The sequence below is a fragment of the Osmia bicornis genome, chromosome 6 (assembly GCF_907164935.1).
Source record: "Osmia bicornis bicornis chromosome 6, iOsmBic2.1, whole genome shotgun sequence".
Taxonomy (NCBI): domain Eukaryota; kingdom Metazoa; phylum Arthropoda; class Insecta; order Hymenoptera; family Megachilidae; genus Osmia; species Osmia bicornis.
This window is the reverse complement of record NC_060221.1, coordinates 3,499,617-3,524,680: the sequence shown is the minus strand read 5'-3', so window position 1 is coordinate 3,524,680 and position 25,064 is coordinate 3,499,617. Positions and strand designations below refer to the sequence as shown.

Genomic DNA, 25,064 nt, shown 5'->3' with positions numbered 1-25,064 from the left:
CCTCAATATATTCTCCATGTACGGTCAAGCTACTTTTTTCACGTCGCTTCGAAAACGCTTTATTGTTACACGATTGAAGAATAGAGCCGGTGTAACGAGGCAGGTTAGAAATCGTGAACCGTTCGAGGAAGAAAGTGTGCCACGAAACCGCCTCTTCGTTCCTTGTAAATCTAATGAAACTGTAAACTTCACTGGACCACCTGTAACCCGTCTGCTTGCGGCACGTTGATGAAATCGACCTGTTAAGCGATAAAGTCAACGACCAACCTAAAGTAATGCTCCTTCTTTCGTCCGACGCTCGGAGCTTCGTGGAATTTTTCTAATTTCATTTCTTATTTCGAGCTACTCGTATCTCATTGAATGGCAAACTTTCTAACATTTCGAAAACGTTATCGTTCATTCGATATGCAACCACCTAATAGAATCGTCCGATCGGTGTATTTTGGAATTCAAATGTTCAACGGAGACGTAGGAATTACCTAAGCCATTGTTATCTCCAACTGGTTATCTTCTCTGTTAGTCCAAGCAATTCTCGTTAATGCGTTCCCGATTCTCCACGATTAGCTTAAGCAGCCGAATAACGGCTAGTACTTACGTCACCGACGCGTTTGAAATTTTCCTCGAGTACCTCTTCGGGTACTCCGAGAAACGCGATACACGCCGAATTGTCAGGGTAGTTTTGAAAAATTCAATGGTTACGTAAGCTATTACGAGGGTTGTATCGGATTTAAAATGATTTTCAACGCTTTCAACGACGCTGAACGGCGAAAGAAAATAGAAACAACTTGATTAAGCGATTCAAGTTTCACCGGTCCGAAAGCGTTTGACCGAGTTGATCAAGGATTCCAATTGGCACGCGAGTCGGTTAATCTTTGACCGGGATCACCAGGAAGTGATATCGCCTTGACAACCCGTAAATACGTAATGAAGTGTGGAAACGCGGCGTGCTCGGCTCCGTGAACGCCTCCATTCGTCATTGTGCGCGCCATGCCGTGCCTTCGAATTTATAATCTCACGTCCTCGTCCGGCACACTTCTGCTCTGATTCATCGTCTTACCTGTGCTCTTATATCTCTTACTTTACTTTCTTTCGAATGTAAGAAGAATAATGATGTTGATAAAGTTTGCCAGTTGAGATCGGATCATATTACGCGTCAAAGTGAATAAATGAAAAAAAATCGCTTGTGTAATATTTATCGAACTTTTATCTACTTTCAAAGTTTGAAAAATTTCTGATTTTTTCGGGGATTCCTGGCATAGTTTGAAGACCGCAGAATAGATGGCGCCACGTATCTGGCTAATGTAATTCCTCGAAACTACCCCTAACGTGAAAAGAACGTTTCGATTTTAAAAAAGGAACTCTTTTGTACGGTATTTTCAATTCATTCGCGTTAGGATGAGTATTGATACCTGTTTACATTTGTAAAGCTGGAAGTTGCGTTTCTGGATCACACGGAGGGGAAACGAAGAGGTGTTAATCTTTCTGGATCGCATTGAATGGGAGACGGTAATGGGTGTTAACACGTTCGGTCAGCATCCCTGGTAGACTTTTAAGTATTATCGCTCACGAAACTTGTCTAACGTACAAATACCGTGTTACTACTAAGTGTGTACTCGTTTTTATCAAATTGGAGTGATAATAGAGAACGCTTTTTCTTTCGAGGGTTGAAAAAAACATTATAAAATAGAATAGATTTTTAATTTTTCCGTGCTCGTGCATTATCCCGATGAATCTTCCTTTGTCGTTCATTAAAATTCTTGATGATAACAGATTACGACCTCACAGAATCTTATCCCCCTAATGATCTCTGAATCCTCGCGATGGGAAATTAGGCAATTAAGCGAATAGTTTAGTAAAACGCATCCTTCGAATTCTCTGTGTTTCATATTTCTTCCTTTACGCATACTTTCTTCGCCGTTCATTCATAACGCTCGTTCGAGGTTGCACGTTCGATTAATTATACCTTATCCAAGCGTACCAGCGATTCCCGTTCGCGCAATTACAAAGTACCATTAAGCTTTCTTTTCAAATAGAAAACCGTATTTTTCTTCCCAACGATCAACACGGTTTCTCGTTTCTATCAAAGAAAGCTAAAAACTTTCAACTTCGACCATCCCTCTGTTAGAACTCTGCCACTCGCGAAGCGGTAAACCCGAACAACAAGGTGTGTTTCATCGTTCGATCGTGAAAAAACTTGTTAGAAAAGTCCTGCCTCTATTCCCCCACTCTGGCTAACCGGAAGTGTCGAAGTACAAATCATGGTTGAAAAGAAAGGCGGTGGGGCGAGATACAACAAATCACGAGGGTTGTCCGTTCGAAAGCGTAAGAGGACGAGGAAACGGCGAGGAGACAACCCCGTTGAAGAGTTGTTCTCGAGTGAAGAAGCCCGAGGTAGAGGGGAGGGAAGGCTGGAAGACGGGGGGAGGCGCGCCGGTTGATAAATGCGCGTCCGTACTCCTAGGAACCAGTTTGGTGTTTACCTAGTAAGTAGTGTTGTCAGTCAGCTGGTTTGTTGCATCTTCGCCGTGGAAGTCTCTCGGTGGCTGGTTGTGTGCGCGCGTTTACGGAGCGGAGCCGAGTCGGACCGGGCCGGGTACGGGACGGGTATTTACTATAGCGGCGCGGTGTAGCGTATTCAACGGGAGGGAATTGAGTCGGGGAGAGCGTTGGAGGGATAGATGGTCCGGGTGGTGGAGGTAAAATTGGCCCATGGTGGGGTGAAGAGTGGGGGGTTGGTACACGCCGCTAGTCATACAGGGTGCGTGAGCGTCGTTGGAATAGGGATTCGGCGTCGGAGTCAGTTGCCGTCCGACGTTCTTGGTGGAATGTCGACGTCGCGTTTCGATCCAAGTCCGTACAAGTCGCGCACGTACTTTCTCACGAGGAGCAACGCGCGCTCTTAACGAGTTTTTACACGCGATACGAAGCGTCCTCGTGATCTCGTGGTTATGACAGATCGGTGTTCGCGTTCCTCGTTCGAGCACCAACACCGTCGTCGGACTAGTTCGATTAGCGTTCTCGATTATTAGTGTATCGGTCAGTGTGAGATCGCATCCCTGCCGACGGCGGAGGACTTGGCTAAGTTACGCTCCGATTTTCCTTCCGTCGTTCGCGCGTTTCGAAACCGATCGAACGAAGTGGTGTTGTGTCGAGTGACTATGAGTGCGTGACGACGGTACGAGGTTGTTAACCGATCGCAAAGCAAGTCCAGTTGTTTCGAAGAAGACGAGGAGAATGGAATCGACGCAGCGTCGTCCGTTGGCCCTGTTGGGGATCGTCTGGTGTCTGTTGGCCAGCAGTGGTCCGATCCACGGACGAAGCATCACCAGCCTGGAGGCACCGAGCGGGTGCGAGTGGAAAAAGGACGGAGACGAGGGAGAGAAAGAGCTCGGGTGTAGGGTCAGGACTATCGCAAACGTGCCCGGTCTAATTGGCAATCTCTCGGCCATTCAAGTGGACTCGATCAGCTCTTTGGCGTTGGAATGCAGCGACGTGTTGTTCTTCGAGAGTCAAATAGACGGCCCCCGCGGTTTCTTCTCGCCGTTGCCACGCTTGCAGAAGCTTCGCGTGGATTACTGCAAGATCCGCAACCTGCCGGCCGGTGTATTCTCCTCGGCGCACAATTTGAGAAGTTTGTCCGTGAGAACGCACAACGGCGACTGGTCGGCCATGACTTTGGAGCTGCACCGTGACTCGCTACGCGGTCTCGCCAGCTTGCAGCATCTCGATCTCTCGGACAATAATCTCTGGACCCTGCCGTCCGAATTGTTCTGCCCGGTCCAGAGTCTGGCCACTTTGAATCTGACGCGCAACAAGTTACAGGACATGGAATCACTCGGCTTCGCCGACTGGATGGAATCGTGCACGCCTAGCCTGGAGGTGTTGGATCTGAGCAACAACGACCTCGCCGCGTTACCGGATCGGGTACTGAGCAATTTGCGAAGCCTAACGGTGCTGAGGTTACAGGAGAACGTGATCGACGCGGTGGACGATCACGCGCTCGCCGGTCTGACCGCGCTTCGTTCGTTAAACATGTCCAGCAACAAATTGGTCGCTTTGCCGCCGGAATTGTTTTCGAAAACCAGAGAATTGAGAGAACTGATCTTGAGCAACAATTCGTTGACGGTGTTGGCACCGGGACTCTTGGACAATCTCGCCGAACTGCAAGTACTGGATTTGAGCAGCAACGAATTGACGAATCACTGGGTGAATCGAGACACGTTCTCGCGATTGGTGCGACTCGTGATTCTCGATCTCTCTTTCAACGGGCTGTCGAGAATCGACGCCCACGTGTTCAAGGGCCTGTACAGCCTTCAGATTCTGAAGCTCGAGCACAACGACGTCGAGATCCTGATAGACGGATGCTTCGGTTCTTTGACCAATCTACACTCTCTGACTCTGTCGCACAATCGGATCGCCAGGTTCGATCCGGGACACACGATCGGCCTGAACACTCTCGGCCAACTTTTCCTGGACACGAACAAACTGAGGACGTTGCATCGTCACGTGTTCGACAACCTGACCGGCTTGCAAGATCTCTCGCTGAGCGGCAACTACCTCACCGAGATCCCGTACGCGGTTCGCGTGCTACGTTCGCTCAAGACCCTCGACCTTGGCAACAACCACGTGTCCAGAATCGACAACGACTCGTTCGCCGGTCTCAGCGAACTGTACGGTCTACGATTGGTGGACAACAAGCTGGAGAACGTGTCGCGTGACGCGTTTTCCGCGTTACCGGCTCTTCAAGTGTTGAATCTAGCGAACAATTATATCCGTCACGTGGAGCAGAGCGCGTTCGCCAGCAACACGGTGTTGCGCGCCATCAGGCTGGACGGAAATCAGCTAACGGAGATCCGAGGTGCGTTCACCAGCCTCTCCACCCTGGTCTGGCTGAACGTCTCGGACAATAAGTTGCTGTGGTTCGACTACAGTCATTTGCCGACCAGCATAGAGTGGCTCGACATACACGCGAATCAGATAAGCGAGCTGGGAAATTATTACACGGTGCGGAACACGTTGCGTATAAAGATGCTGGACGCGAGCTACAACCAAATCGGCGAGATAGCCGAGGCGAACGTGCCGGACAGCGTGGAAACGTTGTTCCTGAACAACAACAAAATACGCACGGTCGCCTCCGGTACGTTCCAGCAGAAGAGGAGCCTCCAGAAAGTGGTGTTGTACGGTAACGAGATAAGGAATCTCGATGTGACCGGTCTGGCGTTGCAAACGGTACCGGACGACGTTGAACTGCCTGAATTTTACATCGGTAACAATCCGATCTTGTGCGACTGCACGATGGAGTGGTTGCCGAGGATCAACGAGATGGCCCGTCTTCGGCAATATCCTCGCGTGATGGATCTCGATTCGGTCACCTGCGAGATGGTTCACGCTCGCGCCACTCCGCGACGACCTCTGCGATCGTTGAAACCGAAGGACTTTCTCTGCCGATACGACGCGCATTGTTTCGCCCTCTGCCATTGTTGCGACTTCGACGCGTGCGACTGCGAGATGACGTGCCCGGACAATTGTTCGTGTTATCACGACCACAGCTGGTCGAGCAACGTGGTGGACTGTTCGAACGCCGGTTACAAACACGTGCCGGAACGGATACCGATGGACGCTACGGAGATCTATCTGGACGGGAACGAGCTCGGCGACCTGGGCAGCCACGTGTTCATCGGTAAGCGTCGCTTGGAGGTGTTGTACTTGAACAACAGCGGGATCGCGGCGCTTCACAATTTCACGTTCAACGGTGTGGGCGCGTTGCGCGTCCTTCACCTCGAGGACAATGCCCTCCGCGAGTTGCGCGGCTTCGAGTTCGATCAGCTCGAACGAATGTCCGAATTGTATCTGGATCACAACGCGATCGCGACCGTCGGCAACACGACATTCCGAAAAATGAAGAATCTCGAGGTGTTGCGATTGGACAGCAATCGTATCGTCGACTTTCGACCGTGGGAAGCGTTGCCGAGCGTCGGGGACACGGCGAAAGTCGCTCTCGAAGGAAACGCGTGGAGCTGCGAGTGCAGCAACGCGGCTAAATTGCGCGGTTGGTTGGCCGAGCATCGCGGCGATCCGGAGAAGATGTACTGCCGCGACGGCGTCGAGACTCTCGCTCAGGCTATGAAGCGTTGCGGCGATCCGTCAACCGAGGCTGTCAGCCGTGGAATTCAGGAGATCCCTCTGCTAGGTGGTAACTTTGTGCCGCTTTTAGCCGGCGCCTTAGTGGCTGTGATCGCGATTTGCCTCTTCGTCGCGCTCGCGTTTGCGTTTCGCCAAGACGTTCGTCTCTGGGCTCACGCGCGATACGGTCTGCGACTTGGGAAAATGACCACGCCGCCGGACGAGGAACGGGATCGTCTCTACGACGGATACATCGTCTACAGCGAACGCGACGAGGACTTTGTCTCCAGATTCCTGGCTGCCGAACTGGAGCAATCGGGATTGGCACTCTGCCTTCACTGGCGAGATTTGCCACCGGCGAGACCGCAGGAAGCGGTGCCACCGGCAGCGGCAGCCGCCAGACGCATCGTCATCATCTTCTCGCCCGTCTTCCTCGCGAACGAGTGGCAGCACGCGGAATTTCGTGCCGCCCTGAGGACCGCGCTCGAGAACATCAGACCCAGTTCGAGGAAGAGGCGCGTGCTCGTGTTGCTGGCCACCGATGCGCCCGCCCGTGATCCGGAACTTCAGCTGTTGCTACAGACCTGCACCGTCGTCATGTGGGGCGAGAAAAGGTTCTGGGAGAAGCTTCGTTTCGCCATGCCCGATTCCGTTGGCAAACGGCGGGACAGCAAGAAGGTGAACGATCGAAATCGCAAACCGACTCGGTACACCGCCGCCCCGTCAGCCGGCGACGTGTGGAGCAAGCCTAATGGCGTTTTGGTCGCGCCGGTGCACGCACCCACGCCCACGCCCACCCAATCCACCTATGTTAGCTCCGCGTCCAGCAGGACCGAGGACGAGGACAGCGGCGCGGAACATCAACATCAACTCCAACATCAACTCCAACACGGTGGTTACAGCGCGTTGCACACCGGAAACGCGCGGCCAGCTAGCCTCTCGTCCAGGGGCAGCCATCTTTACAGTACCATACCGGAACCACCGGTACCAACGGCACCTCCTGGCGAGGTCTTGACGCATCCGGCCAATCCTCGTACTTATTTCGTCTAGTACAGACGATCCGCTTCCATCGTCCATCGCGATACAGGATGGACGCTGATCGAGGCTGCGATTGTAAAAAGTTCGTTGTAGGCCTGCGAGCGAGGAAACGGTGAGACGATGACGACGATGATGATGATGATGTTGTAGGTATTTGTACAGTGTCGTTCGTTGCTCGCGATGGATCGACCAACGTTTACGCGAATCGTGTCGATCCGTTTGCTCTTCCACTACATAGAAAATCGGTCGCGAAATCTTGCTCGCGCTCAACGAAACGAGAGACTTTATCGCGACGAGGGTATCGCCTCGCGAGAAAATTACGCCAATAGACGCGAGGCTTTCGCTCTTTCGTTTACCTCGACGTACGTAAAGGTGATTGACGATCGACGAACAGATAGATTTATTTAACTCTGCTGATCTAATTTGCACCGATCGATTTCTTATTTTCTACACTCCTGGCATACGTTTTCTTTATCCAGACTAGTCAAGACTTGTTTGAAAGTTACGAATTCTTCTCCTGATATGAATAAAAGCGAATAGAACTGCAGGGTTAAATATTTACTCCTTTGTAAAATATAGGACACCGTGATCGAGTCATTTATTTTTACCTACCAGCCGAGAGGAGAGATCATTTCCTTGCGCAAAGATCTATACTTCTACGAATAATAATGTATATGTGTATGTACACAGTGATACGCGAAGAGAGTAAGCTTTAGGTGATACATAATGGCAGTCAATGAGGACATAGATTGTAATTATTATTCTCGTCGGTGATTAGAGCCTAACACGGACGTACGCAACCCCGGTTCGAAGTAGATTGTTATAGTTCTTCTTCGTTGTTGTTGTTGTTGCACGATTAATGGTCCAGGACACGTGTTCGCGCTGTATATTTTCCGATTCCAATGATACAGAGAAAGATCGTGGAGAAAAGTGACTGGGAAAGGCTCGAATTCGAAATTTTCAAAGTTGTCGAAAGTTTCTCGCGCGAAACGAGGAGGATTTCGATCAGCGGTTTGAAAAATAGCCGTTTCTCGTTTCGTCAGTTTCACCCGCGACCGCACACCTCGATCGATCGATCGCCGTTGCGACGCACCAGCTGTTTCGCTTTCTCATCGACCATCTCGTTATTTATTTTACGTTCGACGAGAATTTTCCTCGATTATTCGTGATTTCGTTTTTGTTTCACAAACTTTGACTATCGATACGCGTTTATTCTTTCGTTACCCATTATTATACATTATTCTTTCTGATTTAAGCACTATGCTCGAAGTAATCGAAAACGTCGTCGACTGTTAGTTGAAAAATTCTTTTATTTATAGACTTGGAAACCAATGTCTCCGAATTGTTTCGAGCAGAGTTGTTAAACGTTCGCAAGCTCGCGTTCAAACATTGAATTCTATCGTTTTTTAATGTTATATAAACGGTTCAGAACTCGGTGCTCCTTACGTTTCGTTTTCTTGAAAGATGTTACACAAACCTCAAGTTTTCGATTGTTCGCCGGGAAAACGCGGAAGCTCGTGTTTCAGAAATTTTCCGAGGGAATCTGTATTTATGTTTCGAGGTTCATTTTATTTCCAAGACGATCGTTTACTTTGGCGATCGAAAGCGTTTCAATTTCTGATTCCGAGTATACTTTTTTTAAACACTCCAAGAATACAGCTGAACGTTACATAATAATATTTAAAATTTTCTTCAAGTTTTTTCGTACGAAATTTGCGGTGTCGGTCACTGGTGATCATCGATAATAATTAGCGCGTCGATGGAAAGAGAAAAAGAAATAAGACGAGAATGATACGTCGTCGCGTGTGCTCCAAATTCTCGGGACGACCTGTTCTTCGTACTAATCGTATATACATATATTTTTCTTTCTTCCCTCGAGAAACGGAGCAATCGCGACCCTAGTTCTCATTCCTGTCGCTCGTTCGTCAATTCATTAGTTAGCGAATGGAGGGATATGATAATCGATATGAATCGTGTTTGATTAATTCGAGAGAAAAGACGTCTAGCGAGACAAAGCACACCTCGTTCCTAAGATTCACGACTGTCTTGGAGAAAGCAACGGTCGCCAAACGCTTATTAGTTTGTAAGTGGATCCTCCTGTAAATAATTGTGTATATCTAATGAAAAACATTGTAAATAATTCACGCGCACACTTGTCGAGCACATCAAAGTGGCCAGGCACTTGTACCTACAAAAATATAGGGCTGGTCTCGTACGAGGGCCGTGTCACGACTAATTCGAACAATTTCCGAATTCTGTACTCTATTGTTGTAAATATGCTCATCGGATCACGCATATACTATATATAAATATTGTATTCACGATCTGTTACGTGATTATTAAATTAATTGCCACTTTCCATTTCAGCAAAGAACCATGAGAAAATAAACACGTTTGTTTTGTAAAAAAAAAATAAAAAGAGAGATTTAAATATTCTTTGATTCCTTTGTCAGTTCCCTTTGAGAAATTAGAAATTTTCCTAGATTAAGGTAGTTTTTTGATAATTCACCGAACCGACAGCTCGTCGAAAACTTTCCATCGAGAAAATTCAAATTCCGACTTGGTTTTAATTCACCCCGACGTTAATAGCTTCCTTCTCAACCTGTTTCGATCTTGATTTCGATCGTCCAGAATGCGTCCGCGTTAATCCAAACCGTCCCGCTTTTCCTGCCTGAGCGTAACTCAAAGCCGGCTACGTTTTCCCACGCGCGCGTTAAATAAACGCGGACGTTAAGCGAGCCAGACGGCTTGGAAAAAGAAAGGAAGGCATGGAAAGACGAGGAGGAAGAAACGAACGAAAGAGCGTGGAGGGGAAAGGGGTTGGTGGTGGCTCGAAGATAAGCAGTACGCGGAATAATTTATCGCATTACTCGTATCGCGGAAAACTGCGACGCTTCTGGAAATAAAATGTTAAATACGGCGGTTACATGTACCGTCGCCAAGAACACCTTTATCACCACGGTCCACCGAGCAAAATAGACCTTTCCACGAGGCTAGCCGTGATAACACCGGAAACAACCCCATCTCCTCCCCGAAAAGAATTACGGTGCCGCGATTCGCGACGCTGCAACTGTGAAAATATTAACCCTTTACTTACCCTCTGTCCTAGTCGTCTGGCAATGTTTTACTTTTTATCCCTTTCTCGCTCTTTTCCTTTGCCTAGAGAAATTAGATCTTGATTAAAGTTTTTTATCGATCTAGTTAGTCTGAAACGACGGAGACGCGAATCAATCGACACTGATCGCGATAACGTCAATCGCGAGGGGCTGCAACCCCTTAGGTTCGCCGTTTCGAACGTGGCCAAGAGGGCAACGAACACTCCGACTCGTGGAATTTCGCGTTACACGGTCAGGTCACGTTCCCGAGCTAGATTCGAGGGCATAACTTACGGTTCGCCCGTAAGAGGATGCCGTGGATCGGCTTTTTAAAGGGTCGTCCTCCGTGGACCCTGGCAAAGTAATAGTTTTATCGTGGAGCAAGCACGAACCAGAGAAATCCCAAAACGCTGCGACTAATTTATTTTTTATATTCACTCTAAAAGCGATTCGAATGAAATTGACAAATTAGGGTGGAATTTTTCAATCTCTCCGAAAGACGAAAAGCATTAAATTATCGATCCGATTAACAGACGGACGTCACACTTTGACTGTTAAACGCGTCCACACGAGCCACTATTCCGCTCGATATCAGGCTGCTCTTATTATTATTCCATTTGCTCGCGGCACAGCACGGTCGGCAAATGTAATTTGCTCGAGAGCATCCCACCGAAGTCGTAATCTCATTAACCATGCTAGGCGACCCGCCACTTTTCTAGCATTCGTGGCCGGTGGTCATTCAAATATTTGACTAGCAACCACCTTTCCGCACGCTTAACCCTTTCTTCGCGACCACCGTTTGCGCGATGATCAAGATACAGTCGCGGAAAAATATATATATTTTTAATCACTTCTACGAATCGAACGTTAAAATAACTATTCCCTTTATTTAAAGATCCCCGAAACGTTTCCTCGACGAATTATTTCCAGGAACGGTGAATAGATTCGATACAAGAATGATGAGATGGAAATTTCCCGGTGCCGTGTTTAAGAGCAATATTCCGTGCAACGAAGATTTCCTCGTGATTTTAGCAGTATTTCGAGCTTCTAAATTAATCAAGAGTACAATGGCAGAGATTTCAATCGTTTACACACGAGTTTAATGAAAAATCGACCGTTCCCTTTTCTGTTCGGTCGTACACGCTCGACGGAACGCTAGAACAAATTGAACGGCTGTAATTGGAAACTGATACCGCCCCTCATTATACTCTCCTTATCGGTTTTAATATATTCTCATTGTTTCCGGGTTGCTTTAATCATCTTCCGTCAAATGCGTAAAGAAACTCGATGCAACAACATTCTCGTTCCGGACACCGCACCGGTTGCCCATGGGATTCGTTCGACGTCGAGGACGTCCATGGTCGGCAGATAAACGCGTTGGTAAGAGGGAAAGGAAGCGAGTGCCCGGGTCTGAAGGAGCTGATAGCCCCGTTGTCCGTGATAGCCAGAGGTACAGGTCGGTGTTATCGCGAACACCGGTACCCTGTACGCCACAATTTCGAGGCTCATTTATTTACCGCGTGGTTCACGGGCGCCTCCACCTACCGAAAGACCCTTCTTCAGTCAACATCGCAGTTCGTTTCATTTTTATTTCGATCGTTTCCGCGACCGACGGAATAAGCGGAGGCGCCGCTGCATCAATCAACTGTCGAACGAGAGGCCGCTAATTGCACCGGCCACAATATCTTGATCAATCGAGCGTGGGGCGTTGGAATTAATTAGAACGATGACGTGCTCGCCGGAACGATGTCGGCTAATGTAGTCCGAGGACGAAGAGAGTAGAGTGGCCGGTCAGATAGGCTATCTTAAACGACCAGTTTTCTCTTGCTCTTCGCCAACGGAAATAAGAAACGTTTCTCCCATCCCTGGATAAAACGAACAAATTGCACCCCCCGTCGCGAGTTTGGCGCCTGCCCCGACTACCCTGCTGTTAATACGATTCCGAGATAAATTTGCAACGCGTCTCCGCGCGACGATAAGCAATTTTATCGGTTCTGATGGATTCTATTAGCCAGGCCACGGGGAACTTTCGTCCTCGTCTACCTTCTGTCGCCTACATCGATCACTCGAAAGGATTATTTCTTATTTTCCGAGTTTCTTTGTTTCGCGGATTAAACAATTTCATTATTTCACCTTCGATGTAATAATTGTTTGCATATTGCAATTTGATACCGTATCAATTGTATCGGCGATGTGTAAATTCAATTCGTTTGGAAGATAGAACGCATTATTCACCGATACGTAAATGGTAATTACAAGGGTGTAATTAACATATATCAGCTACACGAACACCGACATCATATCTGTACCTTTACATTTTAATCAACATTATTACAATGAAACGCAGAATTTAATTCAAAATTGCTCGTTACGCGATCATAGTCAAACAAAAGAAGTACACGAAAAATAAAAAACGAAAAATTCTCTAGATAAATTCAATATCGCTCTCTGTGTAATGTTTACGATGCTGCTCTACCTGAATCGGGGCCGGCTAATCACCGGAGGCTTCTCGAGCCGTCAACAACAACACTCGTCGAGCATCGCGTTTATTTTGACCGAGGCGTTCTCGAGGAGCGAGCAACATCGACATTCGTAATTGTATCGTGGCGTGCGTTGTCAGTTTGTCGCGGAACGTCGTGTACGACGGTACGGGGTGTAAGGTTTTCGAAAGTCATCGTCGCACCACGGGTCCAGGCCACGATTACCAAGTTATTCTGTATTAAGTGGCCATTCTATCGCCCTCCTCCGGCATACCTTATTAGGACTGATTACGCCATAACGGCCGTCAACTCAATTCCCCGGCTCTCGGTCGTCGTCGTCGTCGTCGTCACGTGTTCAACGTTGACGAGTCGAAAAACTGCATCGTAACAGCCGTGTTGGAGAGCTAACGCCGTCTTATCGTGTTTTTTCCATGTGAAAGGTGTGAAATGGCTGCCTGCTCGAGCCCTGGGTGTCACTCGTCCTCCAATCGGTGTACACTGGAAGCCGGATTATCGGGACACTCCGTTTAACCGATCATCCGTATATCTCGTACACGCATCTGGACGCTGAGGAAACTTGCTTCAAGGTGAAGACGCGGTGCTGTATCGTCAAGGTAAGTCTTTCTTTTTAAATATCTTGCATGCGCCTATGTACGATAGCGAATTTGTTTTTTGACAATTACGTATGATTTCGAGCGAAGATAGTTCTTTTATCGAAGGAAGAATCCTCGTTTTTCATTTCGAAAACTTCCACCGCGTTTAGCTTCACCGAGAGCGCATTCATTCTCGGCGAACAACAATGTTTTGCGGCTTAAAAGCAACAATTCCCATGGTAAAAAGAAAGTCGAGGAGGAAAAATTTGCTATCGTTCGCGAGCGATTCGATCGGCAACGAACGGCCGACTGTTCGAATAAGGTGCGAAAAAACGGTTACAAGGAGGAACGATAAAGGGTCTAGGCGAAACGATAACAACGAAAACGTTGGCTCGTATTTAATTTAGGAAAAGCATTTTCATGGTGCCCGCAAGCGTTTGCACCGTGAAATATTATAAGTGTCAGCTAGCAGACACAATGGACCCGAAAGCTTACCATAAAAATGCGGCTCCGGTATAACCCTCTGCCACTATGCCCCCTGTTCCCCTATCGACTCGGCTAAACGACCGGCAAAATCAATATCGAATATAAACAAGCAACACGTTCGAATCGAAGCAATTCTAATAAGGCAATTTTAATAATAACCCAGCCCACCCTTCGCGTGCCCATTCATTACTTTCGTATGAACGAATTCGATCAGCCAAACGATCCGGTTTACCGTTAACTTTGTAGACCTCGATTAGACATCTGTTGCTATCATTTCGGTTCACTGACTAGCAGAATTTTAATGAAATTTTCCACTTGCTGTCTTGCATAATTAACGCGGTATTAATATTATTCGTTAGAATTTTCTTCTCTCTATAGAATAGAAGCATTATTATTCGAAAAGATTTCGTTTAATCGGCCGGGAGTATCGTATAATTACCGAGCGGAGGCGTTAGCGGGCATAGAAGCGGTGAAACAATTCGTTTCATCGACACTCTAATTGCTTTTCGTCAGACTGAACAGGGACGAGCAAAGAACTCGTTTCAAATGGTCGGGTAAACCGGGAGAGGAGCTACGACAGTGTCGTAACTTACCTTAAGGCTCTCAAAGTAATTTCGATGCAGTGGCAAGTGTCGCAGAGATGCACCCCTACGGCTAAATCCTCGCGACATTTCGGCGCTCTCGATTAACGTAACGTTGTACACCAGCAACATCGGCTACCTTGCCTGCTAATATTAATTAAACGAGCTCGCTCATCTTTATTAACGCGTTCCACGCTCGTTTCGCCCCGTTCTACCTTCTACGCAGCTAAAATCGTGACAATAGCTTTGGGAAGTATTAACAGTTCGTAATTTTCAACTATATCCGGCTAACAAACTGGTCATTTGCGAAGCGACCTAGGGTTGTTAACGTTCGAGCGAATAGCAGGAAGGTAATTACGATTAATAAGGGTTGGAAAGGAATCGTAGATACTTTAACGGAATTAAATTCGTGAAATAAATAATATAACGAATTGATCGATCGCGAAAACGATTAAAAAGAAAAAAGCAGGGTGGAAAAGAAACAAGAGGTAGAGTAAAGAATAGCCGGAGGAAAAACGGTGACGATGCTTAATTCGCAGAAAGGCCACTTATTAGCCCTAGACGCCTTCTATCCCGAAGAGCACTCGTGAACGTCGCGACTATCGCTTCAATTGTCGAAGACAAAAGGGCCGGCTGCGAAGGTAAAGGGCGTTCGCTCTCGTTGGATGCTCTTCGAATAAAACGGACCATTTGGCAAGGGCCGGGATAAGGGTGAGAGAACGAAGGGTAAATATGCAAGAGCACCCCACGTTGGTCGCTTTCTTCCTTCGAGGAAAGAGGACGGACAGAGTTGGAAACTTTACTTCGAAACGCCTTTACTCTCGGTAGTTGTGTTATTACAGGCAACCCCCGTAACTTCTCTTTCTCTCTCTTGAACGACGAAATATCAGCGTCAGCGTGTAGATTCTTCGAAATTACCGCACGACGCGTTTTCGAGCGTGACATTAGGAGAAACCGGTGTGAAAATTCCACAGCCAGCAGCAGGAAATTTCCTTTTCCTTCGATTCTCCCTTAGCAAAAGTCGACGCTGGCTAATTTATTATCGGCGGATCGCGCGTGCAACCGGGCTCCAATTATATGTTTCGACGGTCGAGAGGAAAACGTGGAAACCCTTATAAATAGGAAATTTCCAACGCGGGGGAGGTGGGAGAACAAAGGTACGTCGGCGACGGTATTTCGCGAAAATTCCAGCTTAAAATTATCCTGAACCGAGAATTTCACTTGGTAAGGCCAGCTGATGTAAATATGGTGCAGCCTGGAACTGGGGGAGAGAGAGGAAATTCTTAACGTGCCGTCGTAAGACACGTATCGTTTCAATATAGCGAATTCGTCCACCGTCTTTCCGTTCGTACCTTCCTCGATTCTCGGCGAACAATAACGTTCGTCGATAATTAAATTTTCTTTCGATTATCCGCAGCATCGGAAACTCCGCGGAGATCCGATAAAACCTTGCGAGGAATAAATTACCCTCCGGCTAGAGGAGAAATATGTAGATTCGTAAAGAAAAAAAAGAAAAATGTCGATCAACCTTCGAGATGTTTAATATTTCATAAAAGATCGCTCGGACCAAATAACGACGCGTCTCGTTGAACGACAGACGTTTAATTACAAAGTGTTCTTTTATTGCGGACCAGCTAGAAGTTTTCAAACTAGCGTTTCCGTTCGAAATCCGCGGGAAAGGAGGAGAACTCGAAAGACCATACGTCATAATTAAACAGAGTCGTGGGACAGGACCACCCGGATCGTGGGCCACCCCTATCCATTAGGCTCTATTAAATCAAAACGAACGACCAGCGAATAGCTACGGTCGGGCGTGTTCATGAAATCGACCGTTTCGGATCGTGAATTGGCTGCCGATCTATCCATTCGATCGAAACGTTGCACGCTGAAATAATTGGAAGTTGCAAACTCCCTTGTTTTCTTCTCACGAGCTGATTTATAGTTTGTTACATCGCGAGGGGTAGATAAAAGTTTCCTTTGTATCGCTTCATTGATTTCGTTGAAATTTTACACGCGTCACAATAGTAGAAAATCCCCTTAACAATGAGATTGTATGCTAATGTCTCGGAGGTTAACCGAGTGTTGATTGTAAGGTGATTTTACTGGGTGAAAATGAATCAGCAGATTTTGAGTAATTGCTCGAGATTTGAAGCTCGTTTGCACGGGAAACGTGTTGCGTGCCGAAGTTAGATGGTTTGCAAATGAAGTTTGTAAAGATCGTGAAGCGAATGGTAAAGTTACTTCATTGAATATCTCAATGAATCCTCGATGAAAATAGAATTGAATGTTATATTGATTAACTTACACCGAATGTTTTATTAAATTATGCTAACGAAATGGGAATTTACGAGTTTCTGAAAGTTAATTAGATCGCTTGATTAACGGCTTGAGAAAGTAATCAACGTTTTATCGTGCATGTATGACAAGCGGAAACATAGCTCAAGATTTATAGGCTTTCTAAAATTAACATTTCAAAGCGTTCCCTATATTCGTTAGTGTAATGAAAATCGCAAACCCGTTACAATTGACAAAATCATTTGTTTTCATAAATTTCAAATCAAAGATAAAGCAAAACTCCTTAAAATCTGAAATTTCGCGTAGAAAAGACCATGTGTCAGGGAAACATGTTTCAAATTTTCACCGAGGACGTAACAATAAGTGGAAGGTGGAGAAAACGTCTGTTTCTCAGCGAATTATTCAGCGTGTCGGGTCGAAGTACAGATTTCAATGCGTCACCGTGTTGCCTGGTGGATCCGTCAGGGCCGGCGAAACGTTGTCACGGTAGCCGAATTTCGAAGCGATTTCCTCCTCCACAGATCTCGCCGACAATGATCCCAGATGTACGCGTGCAACTGACGTCCTTTCCTTTCGCTACCAGCCAAGGTAGAGGGTGGTTCATAGAAGCGAGCCTCGTGGTATCCGGTTAAATTGGTCATGGACCGGAACACGTGTTCCCTGCGATCCCTGACGAATCGTAGCTGCGTTTTTCCCACAGAAAGAAGAGCGTGTTCCTGCAACCTCGTACAGTTTGCTCGAGGAAAATTTTATTATTAATATATATATATTTTTTAACAAGTTTCATGGTCCCTGCTCGAAGTACAGCGGAATCTTGGCTATCTGGTCACAAAGCGGACTCGAGACGGGCAAATATTGCTCGAGTGTCACCGTAAGATGGCAAATATTTTGTTTCTCGTCGCTTGGGAAACACGATGTCGCGCCAAACAGGGGATGCTGGAAGCGTTTGTTGTTTGCTCTAAGCTCCTTCTCGCGAGATCATTTTTTCCCTTTCCATCTTGAACGTTTGTAAACTGAAGAAAGAATAATTTCGTTTCGCAACAATTTTCTGTAGAAGAAAAATAAAGGTGGCAGGTGATGTAATTACGAGGTCAAAGGGTTAATTATTCGATGGGAACGGGGACACGTGTCAAGCGTTAACGAGATGACCCGATAACGCAAATTAAATGGCACACCGGATCGCTTGTTAAAGGACAAGCTTATTAGAAAGCTCGTCAGTTTTCTTCGCGTTTTTCTTTATTTTCTTCCATCGAGACGCGGATAGGAAACGTGCTGCGGAATACATTTTTCCGAGACTTTCGTAACGAAGCTTGTTGCGCGGGAATTCCTAATTTTCCGATAAGAAGTTAAGGATCGCTTTGTTTGTCAAATCGTTTTAGTTAATAAAAATTAAAATCGTCCATAAATAGTAAGAGAAGAAGGAAAGAGAAATGATTGAAAAACACGAGAGGAAGTTTCGAAAAATCGTTTACTAACGAAATACGAGTCGAATAGGTGGCTCGAAAGGGCAGCTGTTCGATCGTGAACCGACCGTTCCGTGCAGATCCTGAAGGAAAGCCTCGGTTCCGATGGCGAAAGCCAAGTCCTGATGGAAACTGACTGTGGCAGCGATCTGCCAGTGACTGGAATCTCTCGGACGTTGGAATGAACAGGCAAAAGGACAAACTTCATGGGAGATGCCCCGTGAGCGGGCGAGACGAACTCGGATTAGACATGGGTTATGGGGGTCTCTGCGCCACCCGGCTTTTCGGCTTCCATTCACTTCAGGATCCCTCTCGAGTGGATACACCGACTGCCTCCGTCCAATGCCTTTTTCTCGACAAAATTCACGGGAAAACGAGGAATTTCCTCCTGATCTCCTTACAATTCCTTAACTTTTTACTGGATAAATCAATGTTAACGCTTGGAATTTTGTTTCATAGAAAATCACGTTCTTCGTTTAACTAACACGTGGTTTATCTTTCTAGAAATTGTAGTAGGTATAGTCGAGGTTCTTTTTTAGCATTTCATACTTGTAGAATGATATCAGCGTTTGAAATAGACAATGGCTCGTTCTGAAGCAGGAAGCAGAGGAAAATCCATGCAAGAGAGAACGTGCCAGGTTTACCTGACGCACCTGATTACGAGTGAACGACCCTGTTTATACATACAAAACGGTAGCTGAAACGTTGATCGGTTTCTAAAAGAGCAACGCCGAGTTGCGGGTAAAATTAGCGTGAACAGCCTCTTACCACGCTTCAACCAGCTTTCGCTCTGCTTAGATACCGATAAGTTCGGGTTAAACACACCCTCCGTAAACCTTTCATTCGCCTTTTCATTTCTCTCCATTGATTCCGTTAACAACGTGAAATCAGCCTTTTTTTATAGAAACTATTTGAAAAAAAGTATAATTGATTCGGTCGATTCAATTTCCTTTTCCTTTGACAAAAAATTCGGTGCAACGTTTCCTCGGGTTTAATAGAGTTTACTTGGAAAGTTCCTGGTCTTTCTGTAATCGTATCACGATATTTTATTCTCGAAAATTTTCGAGTACTTTAACTATAACGATTGTACGCTGCTCTCCTGACGATGCAGGCTTTCGATCAATCCCAATTTCCCGGAAGGAAACAAGGTAACTGGCACTGTATCGAATGAGAGAGCAGGGTGCACCAGTCCGAGTGAATTAGGGAGTCAGACCCACTATTGTGCGAATCGAGCAAATGATAGATGAACCGTCACCTGAGAAGCGAGACACTGATCGTTTGGATCATGAGAAAGAACCGTAGAATAGATCGTGGTGTTCGACAACGAAGGGTAAAAGGTACCAATGGAATGGTTCTTCAGAATGTTGAACGTTTAAGGTATTAGCAGAAGTAGCATATAAAAGCTTTCCAATTAATGAAAATCCTCTTAGTTGGAAGAAAGAAAAATAATTGCATCGACACCCTTCTAAAGGGTACCAGAAACGGAGGCGATCCGCGCGTTTAATTGCAAGGAAAGGATCGTCTTTCGTAGGAGGGAAAACGCGCGGAAGGTGAACGCTAGTAAATCACAGGATCAAGCAGCCGGGTTTCCGCGGTCGCCGCTATTATCCCTTTCTGAGAAATGTTTAACTGAATTGCCGTCGGTAAATCGATGCTGCAGTTAGGCATTCCATCCGTCAGTCCGTTCGTTTCGCGTTGGGAACGCGAGTTGCCCTGTCAAATAAAAGCCTATATTTCGAAGCGGCTCGCGTTTCCCGGATCGGACGATCCATTTTCGCGAAGCAATTACTCGGTCGCCGCGAGGCCAGAGCTGGCTCGTCGTTAACTTTCGACGCTCGTCGATTCTCCGCCTCTGCCTCTGCCTCTGTTGAAAACGTTTCACGATCCCGTTGCCACAACCGAAGCGAGCGGAGAGAAAAGAAGAAGAGAAAACCGGCAAGGTGAAAAACACGAAGGTCGGCTAACGGCGGATAAGCGAGACAAATCGTGGTCCGGCCACGAAGAGCCTGGAAAGCGTGACGATTAACGCCGTGGCTACGCGACACAATCGAATCCGAACTCGAGCTTTCCGGCTAAACACGCGTGAAGTCCCTCGAATCCGCGGCGAAACGACAAAGGAATCCTCCTAGCCCCAGGTCTCTTCTGACCTATGGAAAGTTTCGGACCTGACGTCTAACTACGGAATGACTCGTCAATTTTTGCTTCCCTTCAAACTCTGATGGATATTAGTGAATTTCTTCGGGGATCGATAGTGGATCGTTCTTGTAGCTCTGTTAAATCATTTTTAATATCTACCTTGATCGTCGTAGTTTGATAGAAAATCAAATATTCTTATTGTAGGGGGGAGAGAAAAATGGTGTCATATAATTTTATACGCCACGATAAATCATCGATTTTAAATCATCGAGCCGTGATTAATGATGGTGACCGGTTAAACGTGATTTATGCTCGGTTATTCTCACATTCACAGAGAATAACAACCGCGTTATGTATGATAATTGAATAGGTTAAACGCGTTAAACTGAAAGTTGAAATTTTCGTTGAAAGTCTGCCAGAGTTTCCTGAAAATTGTAGGAAAATTCTAGGGTGACCCGAATTTTCGTGGTAACTAAAACGATCCAGCCGAATTTCCAGACGTTTCGATTGCATGGAACCCTCTGCCTGTTGGTAGTTTCCGTTTCCGGTTCGTCGCGAACGTTTGCCCGCACAAAGCATTTCCCCGGGATCCAATCTAATTTCTCTGGAAAACGTTTAACAGGTTCCTCAAACGTAGCGAGCTGCGGCGTCGCGACGTCTTAATGGAACGTCAGGTTTATTCTGCGCGCTGGGAATGTTCGTTGCACCGGAAGTGGCATGGAAGTTCGCCTTCCTAATGGGTTGCTCGACAACCCAACCCAGTTTATCGCGTTCGATTTTTCGCGCCCGGTCGAACGCGACAAAAACTCGTCGGATCAAAGAAACACAGAGAAGGAGGAGAAGGGACACGATGGGATAAGAAAGAAGGAAAGAAATAAAGAAAGCGACGAGCGGCGAGCAAAATGAAATTGATGGCGCGGACGTCGCGTTTCCGGTCCGCCTTTCGGATCGAGACGCGCGCGACCACGCGACCAAAGAAGATGGAAGACGATGGCTTTTTCGGACGATCGTTCAAAGAATTGAAACGCGCGCACACCGACACCGAAAGTGTCTCGAAACATTCGTTTCAATTTAATCCGTGAATCGGATCAGACGAGTTTTAAATGATTCTTCGTTTAAGCATGACGAATTAATTTCGAGCAAAAATATCGATCCCAGTGATTTCTTGCAGAGCGATCCTTCGGGTTCGAACGAAACACTGAACTGGATTACTTTGGATTTTTAGTTTATTTTCTTGGAATTATTTCTCTGCGAGACTTTCTTAATTATACGTCTGATATTATTTCTCTGGTGTACCATTCGTAAATCCTGCGAGAACGCGCAAAAATAAACGATACTCCAACGTAAGGAAAACAAAGAGACCGCGAACCCTCGTATAATTTAATTAGAAGTTCATTAATGAATTACAGTGTAAGTTCGCGGTTAAATCATTCGCGCAGGTGTATCGCGAGCTCTGCTTATTTACTTGCCAAGAAATCTGAAAGGAAAGCGTGAAAGAAAGCTCGTAGAAAATGAAAGCAGATTACTCGGCAAAAAACGAAAGGTATCCTCGATGGTTAATTGATTTGACAGGGAGCCATGGCGAAAGCGTAATCGCGCAAAGTTCCGCGAAAAGAGGATCGAAAGGAAACAAGGGAGTCCCATTGACCGCGATTAACGCATATCGAGTTTCGAGTCTTTCTTGCGTGGAGCTGATCGCGGTTTAAAAATCGAGGAAATCGGCGAAGAAAGCATCCTAAGAACCAAGTAAAAACGCGTGACGTCCCTGCGATCTTACCTATGCCGCAGGGGACCACCCGCGCGCAACCTGCGTCAATTTCTTTTCTTTACATCCCACCTACTCCGCCCCTTTTTTCCTTCTTCTTCTTCTTCTTCTTATTCGTCGATCGTTCTCCGCCCGTTCGACGATTTCTCTTCTCCTCGATATTTGAAGAACCTAAGAAGATCTTGAAGAGACGCGCTAAAATTCGAAATTACCCGATTTAAAAATACCTAGCATTCGAATTCCATGAACTGAACGCATTTGTTTTGAAATTGACTCGGATTTTCTACAAATCTTCATCTCCTCCGCCCTTCTTCTTGACTCGTCCCCTTCGGTTTCGTCCCCTTTGCCGATTTACGAGTCGGGTAGAAAGTAGAAATGGACAGCCGGCTCCTTTTTCTGGGGCAACGTGTCGCACGTGGTTCCTGTGTCGGAGTCGTCTTTCGATGCTGACCGTGTTCGACGCCACCCGCGCCGACGCAACGTCCGACGAGATAATAGAAAATGGTAATAATATATTGCATCGTAAAGCAGGATGAAATATAACGGGCCCTGTGTCTTTCTTTTTCTCATCTTCTTCTTTTTCGGATGTCCGCTCGATACATGGGAGACGGTAGACGGTTCGCGAGCTCGGGGTGCCTCGTATATTCCGCCCTGTAATCCGGGCATTCGATGGAAACAGTTTTGACTTTCCTATGTTTCACTTTACCGGCTGCTTCGAAATGATTTTTAACCCGGGTATGAATTATACTTCGGATTTCAGACACGCGTTGATTGGTTCATTAATTATTTTTTTAAGAAGATTCGAGAGGATTTTTGGGGATAATTATTGTTTCAACGACAGGACTGTTGTTATGTTTCTTTTTAATTTACGCAGAAGTAGAAAGAAACTCGTGTTGTTTTTCGTCGTATCTCAGCGAGAAACTGGAAAACAAGATAACTCAGGGTAAAAGAGAATAGTGGAAAATATTTTCGATGGCAATTTCGATCATTCGCCGGCGGCCGGGTTATAATTCCGTGGACTTTCATTTCACGCCCGGCCAACAAATGTCCCGTGGCACAGCTGTTTTTGACAAATCCAGTAATCATATTTCATTCCCCGCCGGCGAAAGTTCACCGGCTAGCATCGACTGGCCGTATTCAACGATTTTCAACAACCGACCACGCGTTATCGCGCGGGCAAGTTTCCGCGATTTTCATCCTCGCCGAACAGAAAACGAAATAAAATCGACGAGAGAAAACGCTTCGCACCGAAAGTTCTTCTTTTTTTTTTTTAATTTTTAAACGAAAGAATTTCGCGTCCTTTCGTCGACGTATCCTCAACATTTTCATTCCACTAGCTTCGCCGATATTCTTGAAACGAGAACGAAAGTTCCTCCTTTGTTAAGATTAACTCAGGGATCGTCCGCGTGATAAATTTCGATTACGTGGTCGCGGCAAACCCTGGAAGGAAAAGGGTTGCGTCTCGGCATAGGAGGTGGTCGGTGACCGGAATAATTAGGATCAACGGAAAAGAAAATATCTAAGCGTGTCACGTAAGCCGAGAGGGTTTTCAAAGGAGCCAACCCTGGCACAAATGTATTCACAGCGGGGTGGTCCAAGCGTGCGGTAAGAGTCAAAAGACATTACCACAAAAGGCCGCGGAAACGGCCCCTCAAAAAGGGGCAGTACCGTTCTTCCGCTGACAATTAGGAAGCCGGATTAGTATAACGAGTTTTCCTGCCGTTTACGTACGAGATGCGTCGCGTTAAGACTTCTAAATGTCGACTGGAGAACCGCGTTACATTGCCACGAGGATCCCGGGGAGAAACACCCTTTTCTTTCAGTTAGCTTGAATATCAAACTCACCGAAGGAAGTGCAAAATGAAATTTTAAACAATCTCTTTTGCGTTCTCTATTGATTTTCTCGAATAGAATTATTTTCTCCCCGAATATACTAATCGATCCATTCTGTATATAACAAAAGTCAGTTTCAAAGTGGCATGATTTAATAATTCGTCCGTATTCTCAACTTCCCGGACCATTAAAAGTTCCGTATATCCTCGGTGTATTTGTTATTCGAGCCATCTCGAAACGGGTGGAACACGGTTTGTTTGGCAAAGTTGGTCACACTCGACTCTCGTCGCGCATCGATACGATCGAACAGGACGCAATTCTCTTTGTCGTCGAGATATTGCTTCTCGAAGCGATTGCCGGACGCTCGGTTCGAGCAATCGCGAGATTGCCGCGGTTTTTCCGACTCGTCGATACGCGTCGATGAGTCGGCCGTTTCCGCGACTCTTTACCTTATTCACGGCCGCGTTTTCATGCAACCATCCTCTCCTACGGCGCGTACCATGGTCAGAGAGAACGCCGTGGTTGGTCTTTGCGAGAGAAGAAGAAGAAGAAGAAGAAAAAAAAGGGAAAAGAACCCATAGTGGAAATTGCTGTTACGGCTCTGCTCGACTGAAAGCCGATGCACGCTTCTTCTGCGAACGGCAGAAAGAGAGAAGAGCGATCAGCATCTTCCCTCGCAGCGTACTACTCGTACCCCTGACCATTATCCCTGCCCATGGATCTAGCAGGCTGCTCGAGTGACGTTGTCAGCCGAAGAATTCGAAAATGAAAGTCCTACGTTTCGCGGAATCGAATGAAATCCATGGAAAGAAACGGTAGACAATCTTGTCGCTTCGTACGATTGCGCATGAAATTCTGTTTGAAAGCTTTGCAATTGAGCAGAGAAGTTATTAAAAATTGATACCCGCGGCGACAATGGACTCTAATCTCGTTAAGTAGCGTTTGTTTCGACACGGCTTACGGATCTGACGAGAGTACCGTTCAGGAAGATCGAGGAACAGGCAGGTCGTGACGAGGGAACGAAGGTACTTTGGCAAAAATTGCCAAGAAAAATGGTACCTGGGTTGACCTTTTAATCTTCACGGACATCGTACGGGTCTGTTCGTTAGCTCCGCGATACGAGTTTCGGATGTAATAAACGTTATTGATAGAGATTCACGAGGCAGATGATTACGA

General features: G+C 46.5%; 2 protein-coding genes across 3 annotated transcripts in view; both read left to right on the top strand.

Moving 5' to 3' along the window:
- Positions 1-2,796: 2,796 nt before the first annotated feature.
- On the top strand, positions 2,797-9,545 carry LOC114874616 (toll-like receptor Tollo). The gene has a single exon (XM_029184071.2). It carries the CDS (start codon positions 3,235-3,237, stop codon positions 7,171-7,173), a length of 3,939 nt encoding a protein of 1,312 aa, XP_029039904.1. The 5' UTR covers positions 2,797-3,234; the 3' UTR covers positions 7,174-9,545.
- A 3,322-nt stretch (positions 9,546-12,867) lies between these two features.
- The window catches only part of LOC114874645 (peptidyl-prolyl cis-trans isomerase E), a 119,396-nt gene continuing 107,199 nt past the window's right edge, over positions 12,868-25,064 (top strand). For both annotated transcript variants that reach the window (XM_046286258.1, XM_046286259.1), the window contains exon 1: positions 12,868-13,350. The gene's annotated coding sequence lies outside the window, so the exon portion shown is untranslated. The remainder of the gene's footprint in view (positions 13,351-25,064) is intronic.